Here is a 14,944-nt window from a genome sequence, read left to right as displayed (position 1 = left end):
CACACAGACACTCTTCACATATTGGTAAAGAAAACTCTGATTCCTCCATTTAAAATGTCTGCGTGTCACAAAAACAACAAATGTCTGAGTTCATCTCTGCATCCGCTGGCCTCTCCCACTCGAACCAGCCAACAAATTCGAGACATCACTAAGATCTTGCACACAGCGGCAGATGTTTGAGTCATCCTTACTGACAGCTTACACATACACATATACAGACGGGTTAGAAATTAAAGGAATAAGCTGAACTTTTGACCCCTACGTTGAAGAAACGGTGACTGTGTTATGCTGCAGGCAGCATTTTGCTGCTGTTGTTTGGGTTCACTCGCCCCAGAAATCTGTTCAGTGAGATCACCTTAATCTTATGATGAAAGTTTTCTATAGTAACGGGAGTGGTCTCTACCAGGATGACGCTACCACCATCAACAGGGCATGAGTGACTATGATGATGAGCAGTGTTGGTCAAGTTACTTGAAAAAAGTAATCAGTAACTAATTACTGATTACTTCCCCAAAAAAGTAATCCCGTTACTTTACTGATTACTTATTTTCAAAAGTAATTAATTACTTAGTTACTTAGTTACTTTTTAAAAACACGATTTACAACCTGAATAGGTAATAAAGCGATAGATCTTTCAGCCCAATTCTACTTTTGCTGCATAATCCATCATACAAAATGTAATCAAATGGAAAAGTCTCTTTTTTTTTAAACTTGTTTTATCAGTTTTAATCTTTTAACTTTATGCATCAAGCAAAAATTTAATTATATGCACCATTCTCTGACTTGAAGAAATTAGTTTAACATTCAAACCTATTTTCTGCACATTCCAGCACATAAAATAAAACATTTTTTGTGTTTACACTCAGTCTTTCAAATAGATGCAAGTAAAACACAGCAGAAAATAAATAAAATCAAAGACTAGCGGTCCTGTTGCTCTATTTTCACCTGTAAAGCAGGAGTGGGGCAGGCGGAGGTTTACCCTGGTGCAGGTGTGCCGCAGCGGTCAGTTGAAGAATCCGCGAGTTTCTCTGTGAATTTCCCATTACGTCGTTGCGCACTCGGTGCTTGTTTAGGGGGGTTTTTTTCGCTGTAAAAATAAGTTTTCTTCCCACGCACAACGGACACTAATGTTTTTGTCACTTTTTATGGAATCAAACTTAAAGTAAGGTCAGTACTTCCACGCTTTAAACGCTGCACGCTCATACTCTCTCCCGCACTCGATATATTATCCATTGTTAATCTGCACACAGCTGTTGTCACGAACGTCGCACTCGCTTACGTCATTGTCATGAGACATTCTCGCAAAAAAATCACGGTTTTAGTAACGCAGTAACGCAGCGTTCCTACGGGAAAGTAACGGTAATCTAATTACTGTTTTTGCAATAGTAATCCCTTACTTTACTCGTTACTTGAAAAAAGTAATCAGATTACAGCATCTCTGATGATGAGTATGATGATATGAATCACATCTAGGCCGGGGTACTTTTTATAAACAGATATGTGCATAGAACAAACCTTTCTGGTATTTGTTGTACAAGTTGTGTTGACTGTCATGATTTTTTTGATTTTTTTTTTTTTTGGTTAACCCCTGTAATTGGTGATGTCTTATTATTTGGAGATTTAAAAAGTCTAGTCTCTCTGGAGCTTTCTGGGGAAAAATTATCTTATTTGTACTGATTTGCAACAGATGCTTTGGCTCTTTATGCCTTTAAAGCATGAAGCCTGAAATAATTACCAGAAAATTCAAACATTTGGAAAAGTTGGAGTGTATAGTGAACCTCACAATGAAATTAAAAAAACAAACAAACAAGAGGGCGGTAGTCTTTACTGAGCATGTAGAAGTCTGAAAAACTCACCATAACTCACATATCAAATATGTTACACTTGGCTTTAAAAGGTTAAGTTGCATTTTCCATTTACATGCAAAGAAGTCTATTAAACTTGTTGCAAGATTACAACTTCGGCATTAGAAGACCACCTCTGTTTACCTGACATCAAGTTGACATACCATTCTCAATGGTTGAATTTCATTTTGGGACTCATTTAACCAATTCCCATAAATCTAGCCCTCATAATGCAATTTCATTGATCTAATAATGATGAACTCAGTGTTGGCACTAGTGTAGAATGACTGGATAGTGCAACAGAAGTGAATAAACCTCTCCAGGGAAACATCTTGGGAACTTTTTACCTCTTTCTACCACACTCTCACTCTGCCATTTCTCTTGCTAGCAGGCTTCAAATATGTGAGCTTGTGGCATGTAAACATTGATCACTATCTAAAGATGAAAATCCACAAAACCACCAGGGATTAAAAGGAATATTACCAAGGGCAGTCTCCATTAAGTTAACTTTTTATCATTCAGATCACCAGATGGGTAACGCTAACATTATTAACGTGATGAAACAATCCAAAGAGGGGTTTTCAGGCAAAATGGCTCATAATGTCTGTGGCACAACCTTTTAACACTGGAATCGGGCATCTGGATGTGTAAAACTTACAATGGAGAAAGAACAGAGCAAGCAATGAAAATGGCAGAAAACATTCAGAAATAGTTTCAAAAATCAAAATCACATAAATCCCTCCTGTGGGAAGCGTTAAGATTGGAAAGCCTTGATACCACACATCTCCACTTCAGGATATGTATTGGCTTTCTATTTTTTCTACAAGGGGCCAAACCTGGTTCTATCATACTCTCTAAATTTACTTTTAAACCTCCAGCAGAACCAGGCTCAGGGAGGGGCAGCCATCTGCCTCAACTCCTTGGTACTGACTGGAAAGAGAAGAAAGCAGAGAGACACAGGACAAAAGAGTCACTATGGGAGCAAGAACCAGAGTATAATACCTGCTAATGATTTAGCAAGGATAAACTTTGCCAACTGCAACCTTCAAGAAAAAGAAAGTTTTAAACCTAGTGTCAAGAGTAGAGAGAGTGACAGTCTCTCAAATTCAAACTGGGAGACGGTTCTTTATTAGAGATGGCTGAATGCTTGATCTCCAGTTCTCCACTATTCAAAACCACAACATGCAGTCTGAGAGTAAAGTGCTCTGTTAGTATAATGGGCTGATATAAGGTCTTTAAGATATGGCAGAGCCTGATTATTCAATACCTTATATGTGAGGAGAAGAATTTTAAATTCAATTCTGAATTTAACACAAAGCCAATGAAGAGAAGCCAATTTTGGAGAAAAGTCTCCTTTTTCAATCTCATTTTGCTCTCTTGCTGAAATATTCTGGATCAACTGAAGGCTGTTCTGAGACTTTAGCAATATTAAGCAAATGAATGAACGCAGTCCTACATATTTGCTTAATGTGAACACTGAAGGACAAATCCTGTTAAAGATGACTCCAAGTTGATATTACCCAGTAAGTAACTATCTGCTTAGACACCATGTTTCTCAGACTTTTAGAACTGAGTGCCATAACCTCAGTTTTGTCTAAATTTAGAAGTAGGAACTTTGAGGTCATCCAGGTCTTGATGTCTTGAAGACATGCCTATATTTTAAGAACATAATTTGTATCATCTACATTCATCAATAAATCAAACTGGGTATTATCTGCATAGCAATGAAAATGAATTCAGTGCTTCCTAATAATATTGTAAATAAGCACCAAAACAGCACTAATGAAGGTTAGGAAAGGGTAATCATCTTCTTAGGGCTCTAAAAAATGGACTTATCTCTGTGCTTGTATAAATTGCAATTGCATAAATTGTATAAATACACCATTCTTGAAGACTTGTCATCCTGAGGAATCCTTAACATGAAGCTGTCTGTTCTGTTATCACTAAAAGTTGTAAAATGTTGTATCACTAAAATATCATTCTCAGTCAGTTGTTATTTATTATGTGTTTACAGCGCCCTCTGTGGCTGCTCCAAGTAATGCGCTTTAGAAACGGCTTTATTTTGGAAAAAACTTTATTGAACAGGAAGTCCGCTCAGTCAAGCAAAGCAAGTGAGCAAGAAGAAGGGAAACATATCGGCACACAGTTTATGGTGTCCTGTTGGAAGAAATACTGTCCACATCTTCTGTTTATGGTTGTATCGCCGGTATGTACTTAAAGTATAAGTTGCAACTTTGTTTTTTGTACAATATGTTGCCCGCTAATGCAGTATTTGGCTGTAAAGCTAGTCCTTTTGTTAAGCTAGTTACCTGTGATTTTGGAGGTCGTCTGGGATAGCATCAGTAGTAGTTTAAAAAGTTTACATAATTAGACATATGCTATGTAGTAGCAGGGTGATATATAAATGCATATTATGCTGCACATATGTATGTCATGACTGTATTTTTTGTCTTGTTTTTAGTTTTACCCTTTTGAATGTCAGTAAACCTGTTGAGTGGTGATATAAGAAAGGTGTTAACGCCCCTGCATCAGACATGCACCCATAACGGCACACTGTCCTTGTTTTAACAATAGCACAAACCTAACTTTACCATAAACTCAACCAAATCCAAACTCTTAACCTTACTCTTATCTTTAAATCTTAAATTTGAATAATTTCTGTCATGGGCTCATGTTCCCAAACAGATTAAGTTCCCTGCAATCTTAAGAAGACATGCACTCGGAGACAAAAACACACAAACACCACCACCTACACATGTTAGAAAGTGTTTTATTGCTCTGAGCACAGTGACAGTATTATATTAGAAGCAACAAAAAGCTGCTGCCGTGTGTCTGTATGTATAAACTTACCAACAGCCAAATTAGCAATGAAGAAGTTGGTGACAGTGCGGAGTGTCTTGAAGCGATAGATGACATAGATGACAAGAGAATTACCCAGAACTCCCAGCACAATAATGGTACTGTAGGCCAGGATCAACACCACCTGTAAAACAAAACAAACAAACAGCTGTAAACATCTCTCAGAAGTAAATTGTTGCAGCAGAAGAAACTAATTTAGAAAAAACAGAGGTGATGTGAAGTGAAACTTCTGTATCCCTCAACTGAAGAATGAATCGAGATTATATGATACTCTTCTTTTAGATAGTTTTATGTTTTATTTCCTACTTTTACCAAATTTATTTAATTATAATGTGTTTTGTTTACACAGAGAGCAAAACAATGTGTTATAATATAAAAAACAAACTGAAACATAAGACACATTTGGGGCGTCTGAACCTACGGTCACTTGTCAACTGGCTGTATTGCAGACTGATGTAAGGGTAAATGGGAATAATGGGAAAAATTGCAATCACTTTAGGCTACGTCCACACGTACACAGGTATTTTTGAAAACTGAAATTTTCTGTTTTCGTTTTTAAAAAAAATCCCGTCCACACGTAAAAGCCAAAAACGAAGGAAGACGCTGCTAAGAACATTCAGTTCAACCAGGAAGGAGCATAGCAGCAAATAGGACCATCGTTTGTACCGCAACAACCTGCCTCCGCTCAAAAACTGTGCTGTCAATGATTCCTGGAAAGACACGCAATACGTGAGGACCACTAGAAGCTCTAAAATGTCTCCTAAAAGGACAAGGAGGAAATGCAGTTGCTGCTAGGCCTTCTTTACCAGCACGTTGGTGTTGTGGGCCCAGGTGAGATTGACAGAGATCCTCCAGCAGCCACTAGGCCCAGGCTCTTCCAGCAGCCACCAGGCCCAGGACCCTCCTGCTGCCACCAGGCCCAGGATCCTCCTGCAGCCACTAGGCCCAGGCTCTTCCAGCAGCCACCAGGCCCAGGACCCTCCTGCTGCCACCAGGCCCAGGATCCTCCAGCAGCCACTAGGCCCAGGCTCCTCCAACAGCCACTAGGCCCAAGATCCTCCAACAGCCACTAGGCCCAGGATCCTCCAACAACCACTAGGCCCAGGCTCTTCCAGCAGCCAGTAGTCCCAGGCTCTTCCAGCAGCCACCAGGCCCAGGCTCTTCCAGCAGCCACTAGGCCCAGGACCCTCCTGCTCCACCAGGCCCAGGACCCTCCTGCTCCACCAGGCCCAGGATCCTCCAGAAGCCACTGGGCCCAGGCTCCTCTAGTAAACAAGTAAATCGACAGTGACTTCAACGGGCCATCACAAGGTAATACCAATCTCACCATTTTCAGAATGCCGCCTAAAAAAGCAAACCCAGGAGTTGAAGAGGAGTTGGAGGAGATTAAGAAATCACTTAATTTCATGTCTGATGAACTGAGCAAAGTGGCTAAACAACAAGGTATGCTACATGACCTAATGGATGAAATAAAACAACTAAAAAACATGATAAAGGAGAAGGACAAGAAAATAGACAACTTGGAACTGCGAATCGAGGACCTTGAACGATACACAAGAATGGATGATTTAGTCATAAGTGGACTGGAGACGCAACACCGAACCTACGCCAGAGTAACAGCTGGCGGAGGTAAAGACGGTGAAGATGCCCAGGTAGAGGAGCTGCAAACGCTTGAACAGCAAGTGATAAAATTCCTTCAAACGAAGAATGTAAGTATTCAGAGCCATCATATCGCAGCATGCCACACACTCCCCAGAAAAGACAGTAAAACAAAGCCAGCAATTATTCTTCGGTTTGTGAGTCGCAAAACAAAGATTGAGTTACTGAAACAGGGAAAGAAGCTGAAAGGGACCGGTGTGTATTTAAATGAACATTTAACGAAAAAGACTGCTGAAATTGCAAGACAGGCACGCAGCCTGAGAAAACAAAATAAGATACAAGCGACATGGACGAGGAACTGCAAAGTAATGATAAGACTAAATGGCACTCCCGAAGAAGCGAAAGTTGTGATGATAAGAGAACTCAAAGACTTAGAGCAATATACATAATCAGGAATGAAAAGTGTTTCTGGCCTTACGGCTCAAAAAACAACAACAAACACAAAAAACACATAAATGACAAGTTTGGACACAGATTATAGGTTTCCATTCAGAGATGTTGAAGAGGAAGACTTTGATTATGAAAAGGACTGTCGAGGAGGTTATTTTGCGACACACGCTGAGAAAACGAACTTCAAAACATTTAACTATGCAGAGCACAACATGCATGACCCTGAAAGTAACATTGACCCAGATAACCACTTCTACAATAACAACAATAACGCTTGTGAGTACTACACAGACGACCAATTCAATATGAATATTAAAATGGCAAATGCATTGTCGGTCATACATTTCAATAGTAGAAGCTTGTATAAAAAATTTTCTAAAATTACAGAATGTTTAAGTAAGTTAAAAAAGTTTCAGAAAATTGCAATATCAGAAAGATGGCTCGATAATGAGAAAGTTAGTGAAATGGGACTACGAATTATTTACAATGAACAGGGTGAATAAAAAAGGAGGCGGTGTTGCTTTATATGTAGATAAAGTTTTGAAATGTAGTCTGATTGAATGTATGTCAAGAACACAGATAACGTATTGGAATGTGTTACTATTGAAATCCATGTTGAAAAAGCTAGCAATATAATTATAAGTTGAATCTATAGGACACCAGGATCATGCCTTGAGACATCCAATGAAAAACTTGCTGCTATGTTTAGCAACCTAAATGATAAAAAGGTGCAAATAATTTGTGGTGATTTTAATATAGATTTGCTAAACCCAAATGGACATCAGAAAACAACAGATTTCATCAATACAATGTATAGTAACTCCCTTTTCCCTGTAATTATAAAACCAAGTAGATTAACAATTGATACAGCTACATTGATAGATAATATATTCTCAAATAAAATTGACTATGAAATAGTAGGTGGATTTCTTATAACTGATATAAGCGATCATCTTCCTGTTTTTGCAATTTTTCAAAATTATTTTGGGATTAAAACTAAACAAAAGAATCGAACATTTGATATGATACGACATAGAACAACAAGAGCCATTGCTGCCCTCCAGGTGGACTTAAAGGAACACAATTGGAATGAGGTTTTTGCAAATGAAGATTCAAATAGTGCATATGATGCATTCTTATCAACTGTAATTTCACTATATGAAAAACATTGTCCTTTAATGAAAATCACTAGAAAGCATCACAGATCAAATAAGCCATGGATCACAAAGGGGATAGAAGATGCATGTAAAAAGAAAAATAATCTATATAAGAGATTCGTAAAACAGAGGACAAAAGATGCTGAAATAAAGTACAAGTTATATAAAAATAGATTAGTAAATATTATAAGAACAAGTAAGAAAGAATATTATCACAAATTATTGGAGCAAAGTAGAAGTAACACACAAGAAACATGGAGGATATTAAATAGTATAATCAAAAAGGGCTCAAAAAATAAGAATTATCCAGACTATTTCAAAAAAGATAAAGATATTGTGCTTGATAAAACTAAAGACATTGCAAATGAATTTAATGATTTCTTTGTAAATGTTGGCTTTAATTTAGCAAAAGAAATTCCAGAGTCAAGAAATAATAACAACCTAAATAAACATATTACTCAGAATGTGTCCTCCATGTTTATTGGTGCTGTAACTCATAGAGAAATAATTAACATTGTGAAAACATTTAAAAATAAAAAGTCCACTGACTGTTTTGGTATTGACATGATATTAGTTAAAAGTATTATAGAATATATAGTGCAACCTTTCGCATACATTTGTAATCTGTCCTTTCAAACTGGTGTGTTTCCCTCACAAATGAAAATAGCAAAAGTTATTCCAATCCATAAAAACGGAGAGAGATGTCAGTTTACCAATTATAGGCCAATATCACTACTCCCACAGTTCTCAAAAATTTTAGAAAAGTTATTTGTTAATAGACTTGATAAATATATTGAGAAGCATAATCTCCTAAGTGATAACCAATATGGCTTCAGAGCGAAAAGGTCCACTTTGATGGCAGTGATGGAACTTGTAGAAGGGATATCTAATGCTATAGATAATAAGGAATATACTGTTGGTGTTTTTATAGACTTCAAAAAGGCGTTTGATACAATTGATCATTCTATATTAATGAATAAACTAGAGAGATATGGCATAAGAGGGATAGCATACAAGTGGATGAAAAGTTACCTGGATGACAGATGTCAATATGTCGAAATCAATAATGTAAAATCTAAGCAGTTGAAGGTAACTTGTGGTGTTCCTCAGGGCTCTGTGCGGGGCCCTAAATTATTCATATTATATATAAATGACATATGTAGTGTTTCCAAACTTTTAAAATGTGTAATATTTGCTGATGATACCACTCTGTATTGCTCATGTAAAAACCTAGAACAGCTTCTGACTACAGTGGAAAAGGAGTTAAATATATTAAAAAACTGGTTTGATATAAATAAGTTATCGTTAAATATAAACAAAACAAAATTGATTATTTTTGGCACTAGACAAATGAAAAATGTATCTGAAATCAGGGTTAATGGAATTGAAATTGAAAGAGTGTACGGAAATAAATTTCTTGGAGTGATAATTGATGATAAGCTGAGTTGGAAGTCTCATATAAACCATGTGAAAACAAAAATGTCAAAAACCATTGCTATTCTCTATAAAACAAAGCATGTCCTGAACAAAAAATCATTATACACACTTTATTGTACTCTGTTGCTTCCATATATGACTTACTGTCTGGAGATATGGGGTAATGCATATAAAACAAATACTCTTCCTATTTTCAAGTTACAAAAAAGAGCTATAAGAATTATAAATCAATCAAACTATATAGAACCAACTAACATTTTGTTTATTAATCTGAATACCCTGAAATTTTATGATTTAGTTGAATATAAAATGGCACAGATAATGTATAAAGCACAAAATAACTCAGAAGCTGTTTAAAGTCAGAGAGAGTCAATATGACTTAAGGGGAACAGATTTTTTTAAAAAAACAAGATGAGGACAAACATAAAGCAGAGATGTGTTTCTGTTAGAGGAGTTAACCTGTGGAATAGTTATGACAGTGATTTAAAAAGGTGTAGTTCATTTTCCTTGTTTAAAAACATGTTTAAAAATAGAGTATTAGAAAAATATATAAATCAAGAATGAAAAGAGCAAAAATAATAATACTGAAACTCTTGATTGTTTTGCTTTGATGTAGTTACTTGTCTAAGGTGGAAAGTTTTTTTGTTTTGTTTGTTTGTTTTTGCTTTGCTTTGTTTTATTCTTCGAGCCCTGTGTACAGGAGCTGCATGCAAAAAGATCTTTTGTTAAAAGGGTTGGCGTAATAAGCAAATGCTTCAGCCAATACCTTTTGAATAGCCTTGTCTTATGCTTTCTTGCTTTGTGGTAATCTTTATTCTGTATTCACTGAGATATTTGAATGCTAATCAATAAATCAATAAATCAAATCAAACCAAAGCAGCAGGTGGCGATGTATTCCTAACCGTGTAGAAATGTTGGCCAATCAGAATTCTCGAAGCCTGGGTGGGAAAGAGTAAACAAAGATGGCGCATAGAAGCAGAACTGAGTCCTATGTGTGGAGGGACAGTAACTGTGTGTGTATATGTAAGCATTTAAACACTGCAGAGAGTAAAATTAACAGTAACGGTATTTTGTCTAAGTCCCCCATTGTAGAAATGCATTTCACCGAAACAATAACGTGGCGCACAGTGTGACATCAAAAAATGCGCACACCTTTGACGCTGCGTTTTCTCAGTTTTCCTCGTCCACACGTAAACGCAAAAACTGAGTTTTCAAGAAACTCCACCCTGGCAGGCGTTTTTAAAAATCTCAGTTTTCAGTGACCGAAAACGCCGTTTACGTGTGGACGGAAGGTGCAAACGCATAGAAAAATCTGCGTTTTCAAAAATACCCGGGTACATGTGGACATAGCCACTTTATTGTAGTTTAAAAATATATGTTATATATTTATATATTAAATTTTGAAAGTGTCTCATTATTAACTTGTTAAGATAAAGCTAAATAAAAATGTCCATTTTGGGTTTACATTTTAGCACGCAGCTAAGGCTGTTAGGTTGTTGATGACAGCGGCGGTCCTAGCCCGTTTGGCGCGCCGGCCGAACACTCCCTTTGGCGCTCCTCCCCACACACACAAAACATATTAAGGATTGTACATTAACATAAAACTGTTGTCAAAATTCACCAGAGAAACACACACACACGAAGAGAGAGAGAGTATGCAAACGACTACCAGACAGCCATCATAATTCGTCATACAATGAGAACAGGACAAATCAACAACTGACAATGACTAATTAATATTAAAATCTGTAACATAATGTATTGTTTGGAGTTTAGTCTGTTACTGTTAGTATTTTTACCATTTCTTCTTGGAGCAACTGCAACCCATATAATTTCCTTAGGGATTAATAAAGTATTCTGATTCTGATTGTTTCAGGATGGCCTGCCATCATCCAATGACACATCTTCTTCCTGTATCTTTTGCTCGTTTCTCCTCCTCTTCTTTTCTCTTTTTCTAAACTGAGCACCTGATGGCTTTGAACTTTTCTTGTTCACCTTCCATCGGTTTTAATTTTGCACTATAGTGTGAACACAAATCCCCCAACTCGAGGATCACCACAACATAACCTAACAGACCTACACCTTAGTTCACAGATTCACTTTGTCTAAGGTTTATTTCTGGGATTTCACACAACCCAGGGTTCAAATCATGACTACGTAATGGTGTTGGATTTACATCATTATGAATGAAATCTGCTCTATTTGGAAGCAGCATGTCCCCCTCCCCTTTCAGCGGGTTACTTGCACTGCTGTAACTGGAACCTCGTCATCTCGTCTCTCTATATACTGGACTGTATGTATCGGAGATGACAATAAAGTTTACTTTGACTTCAGCAGTGAGCAGGCGCACCGAGGGCTCTCGCGCTCACTTTTCGCGTATAGAATTTCGAAAAAACATCGGTGCAAATTATAATCATGATGTCTGGTGTTTTCGTGTTTGTTGTTTTGTTTTTAGTTAGTTTTATTTTGCGAGTTGGTTATTAGATGCTGCTCCAGCCAGCCAGTGAATCCCCCGCCGCCCCGCCCTCTCTTCCCTGTACCACAAGCAGCAGGCGCACCTCGCAAACGGAGGGCGCCCTTACTCCCAGCAAATGGGCGATAGAAAACCGATCGGTGCCTATGCCATTCCCAATATGCGCTGGCTGATGTCGGGACAGCATGAGTACGAGCAATTTTTTTTTTTTTTTTTTTTTTGCCGATGCCGGTGATGCCGCCCCCACCACGATGCCGCCCCGGGCAACCGCCCGTGTCGCCCGTATCAAAAACCGCTACTGGTTGATGAAGTACTATAGTCATCTGGACGACCAACAGCTCCAAGCTGGTCAAGAAGGCTCACCAGTGCCTCTTCTTCCTGAGGACTCTGAGGAAGAACCACCTGTCCTCAGACATCCTGGTGAACTTCTATCGCTGCACCATCAAGAGCATCCTGACCAACTGTATAACAGTCTGGTACGGGAACTGCTCTGCCTCGGACCAGAAGGCGTTGCAGAGGGTTGTGAAAACTGCCCAACGCATCGCCGGAGCACCGCTTCCTGCCATAAATGACATCTACAGGAAGCTGTGTCTGAAAAGGGCTGGGAAAATCATCAAAGACCCCAGTCACCCATCACATGGACTCTTCACCCTCCTGCCCTCTGGGAGGGGCTACAGGAGCCTCCGGACTAAGACCACCGGAACAGCTTCTGTCCAACATTAAACTCATGGACTGAACATACACACATCCACAACCACCTACACACACATAATGGACAAGACCCTCATACACACAATAATAACATGGCTGAACCACCACTCACAACCACTAGCACTTTATATAGCCTCTATAGAAATTATCCACATATTTCACTTAACTGCACTACTGTATAATTCTGTAAAAACTAACAATCTGTACAATACGATAATTTTAATTCTACAACTGTTTATGACTTGCATAGTTCATATTTCTGTATAGTTTTCATATATATATATATATATATATATATCCTGTTCATAGCCTGTACATAGCTTTCACACCACTACAGCCTGTACATACGTATAGTTGTAGCATATTCATGATAAACCTTCATACAGTGTACATTGTAACATACCCATAATAGGCCCATATTTTGTAACCTTATACCTATAACAGACCCATTTCTGTAATATATCTATATTATTGCTAATATATATTTTGTAATGTCATGGCTAAAGCACTTTCTGGATGGATGCAAACTGCATTTCATTGCCTGTACTTGTGACATGTGCAATGACAATAAAGTTGAATTCTATTCTATTCTATAGTTATGTATAGCAAGGTGGAAAAATCATTTAGGCAAATTCATAAAGTATATGAGAATACATGCTATATTTTTTTATTGTGATAGCCCATCATTTCCAGTGAGTTATTACACTGTTGGCCTGCCAGGCAGATTTGAGGCACTAGAAGTGGATAAATTATTCATGTTTTTCCTCATAATGGAAAAATTAATGGAAGCGAGACCAATACCTGTACACTTGGTAGGCTGATGGGGTCCTCTAAGAAATTCACTCCTTCAAATGCCAGTGTAGGAAGAGCTGAGGGAGCGACACCAGTGTTAGGGTCGTATTCGAGGAAAGCATTGTTAAGGGGGTCATCGTCAGGTGGGAGCTCGTCCTGTGTGGAGTTGACTGCAATGATGGCCTCCATGTCAGATCATATGTGCTTAGCTGGCAGCGCCATTTTACAGTCACACAGTTATACTCACAGGACCTGTGGGAAAACAAAGAAATATACCAATGGACAAATGTTAAATTAACATGCTTAAAGAAAGAGGAGAGTATATGGAGTTTTTTTGGACTGAAGTACATCTTACATAAGTTACACCGACTGATTGATAAAGCTATGTCATATTATACTACTACCTGAATCGAATATTTAATCTTATTTTATATCTTCACTCAAATGCTCAGATAAAGATCTGACTCTTTTATTCCTTTAACTAGCTAGTCACTAACTGTGACCTTTAATGATTCCCAAACAGATTTCATGGAGGAACAAAGCAAAGAAGGCTAAATATGTGGCTAATTAAAAACAAGGTCAGCTAAAAACATAATGAATATTTAACTAAAAGTCATGATTTAAAAGTTAACCCAAGTAACAGTACAAGTAGTTAACAAACAGAAATGAAAATTTAGCAAAAATTAATATTTGAATTTAATGTCTGTAAGATAAGATGGGGCCTGATTATTCAAGAATGAATGTTTAAAAAAAGGCTATGCTATAGCTGCAGTTACATAACTGAAACTTCTGTGTCCTGAATCCAACCACCTCCAACTGTAACCTTTTTAACAATATAAGTGATGTTACAATAGTTTAAAAACGAATCAAAAGACTAAAATAAGTTCCACATTTTTCACACATGATGAAGGGATTTTTGAAGGGGGAGCTCTTCTGACAAGTGAAAGAACGTTTGATAGAGAAAATTTAGTATATACTGTGTTTGACACTACAATGGCAAGTAATGAGATAATTAAATCTGCAAGCCATATCAATAAACTTTGTTTTAATTCACGTCATACTCAACAGATTACAGCAAGCAATCAGGTTAAAGCAGGAAAACCATGTTATTTGACGCTGATTACTCTAAAACCCCAGTTTAAGTCAGCCATTGGTGTTTGCCCATAATAACTATCCAATCTGCTGTAAACACAGACAGATTACTACAATGCCCCACTAAACACAGGATTAAATCAGGAACACTTCATCCTGCAACAATATGAAATGTTATTGTAGAGTCTTTACCTTATATCATAAAGCACCTTGAGGGGAATGTTTCTTTATTTTATTTGGTGCCATATAAGTAAAATTACATTTAGCTGAACCCTAAACATTGTTGTTCTGAAAATGTGAAGCTGAAGTTTGTGAAAAATACTTTTTTACTCAACAACTACAATGTCTTCATTTCTATGAAAATCACGTTACCCATTTTCACACACACCTAAAAGTAATCAGGTCACTGTCAAATCAACCTGTGTCACAATGTTATCCTTAATCCCTGTTCCTGGAAAGTAGCATAGAATATAAATGAGATCAGATTACTCCCAAAAGTAGAGCCTCAGATAATCTGCAGAACAGTCAAA

At 37.6% G+C, this 14,944-nt stretch overlaps 1 protein-coding gene across 1 annotated transcript in view; it reads right to left on the bottom strand.

Annotated features, from left to right (window-relative positions):
• Nucleotides 1-14,944, bottom strand: part of npy2rl (neuropeptide Y receptor Y2, like) — an 80,927-nt gene that overhangs the window by 31,389 nt on the left and 34,594 nt on the right. The window contains exons 2-3 of the mRNA XM_084923136.1: nucleotides 13,332-13,574; nucleotides 4,695-4,827 (exon numbers count right to left, since the gene is read on the bottom strand). Of these exons, the coding sequence (XP_084779262.1) occupies nucleotides 4,695-4,827; nucleotides 13,332-13,511 (313 nt within the window). The 5' untranslated portion in view covers nucleotides 13,512-13,574. The remainder of the gene's footprint in view (nucleotides 1-4,694; nucleotides 4,828-13,331; nucleotides 13,575-14,944) is intronic.

This window comes from Perissodus microlepis, chromosome 3 (genome assembly GCF_051167445.1).
Source record: "Perissodus microlepis isolate ML-2025 ecotype Zambia chromosome 3, ASM5116744v1, whole genome shotgun sequence".
Taxonomy (NCBI): Eukaryota; Metazoa; Chordata; class Actinopteri; order Cichliformes; family Cichlidae; genus Perissodus; species Perissodus microlepis.
The sequence above is the reverse complement of the archived record's forward strand: the minus strand, read 5'-3'. Positions and strand labels throughout refer to the sequence as shown.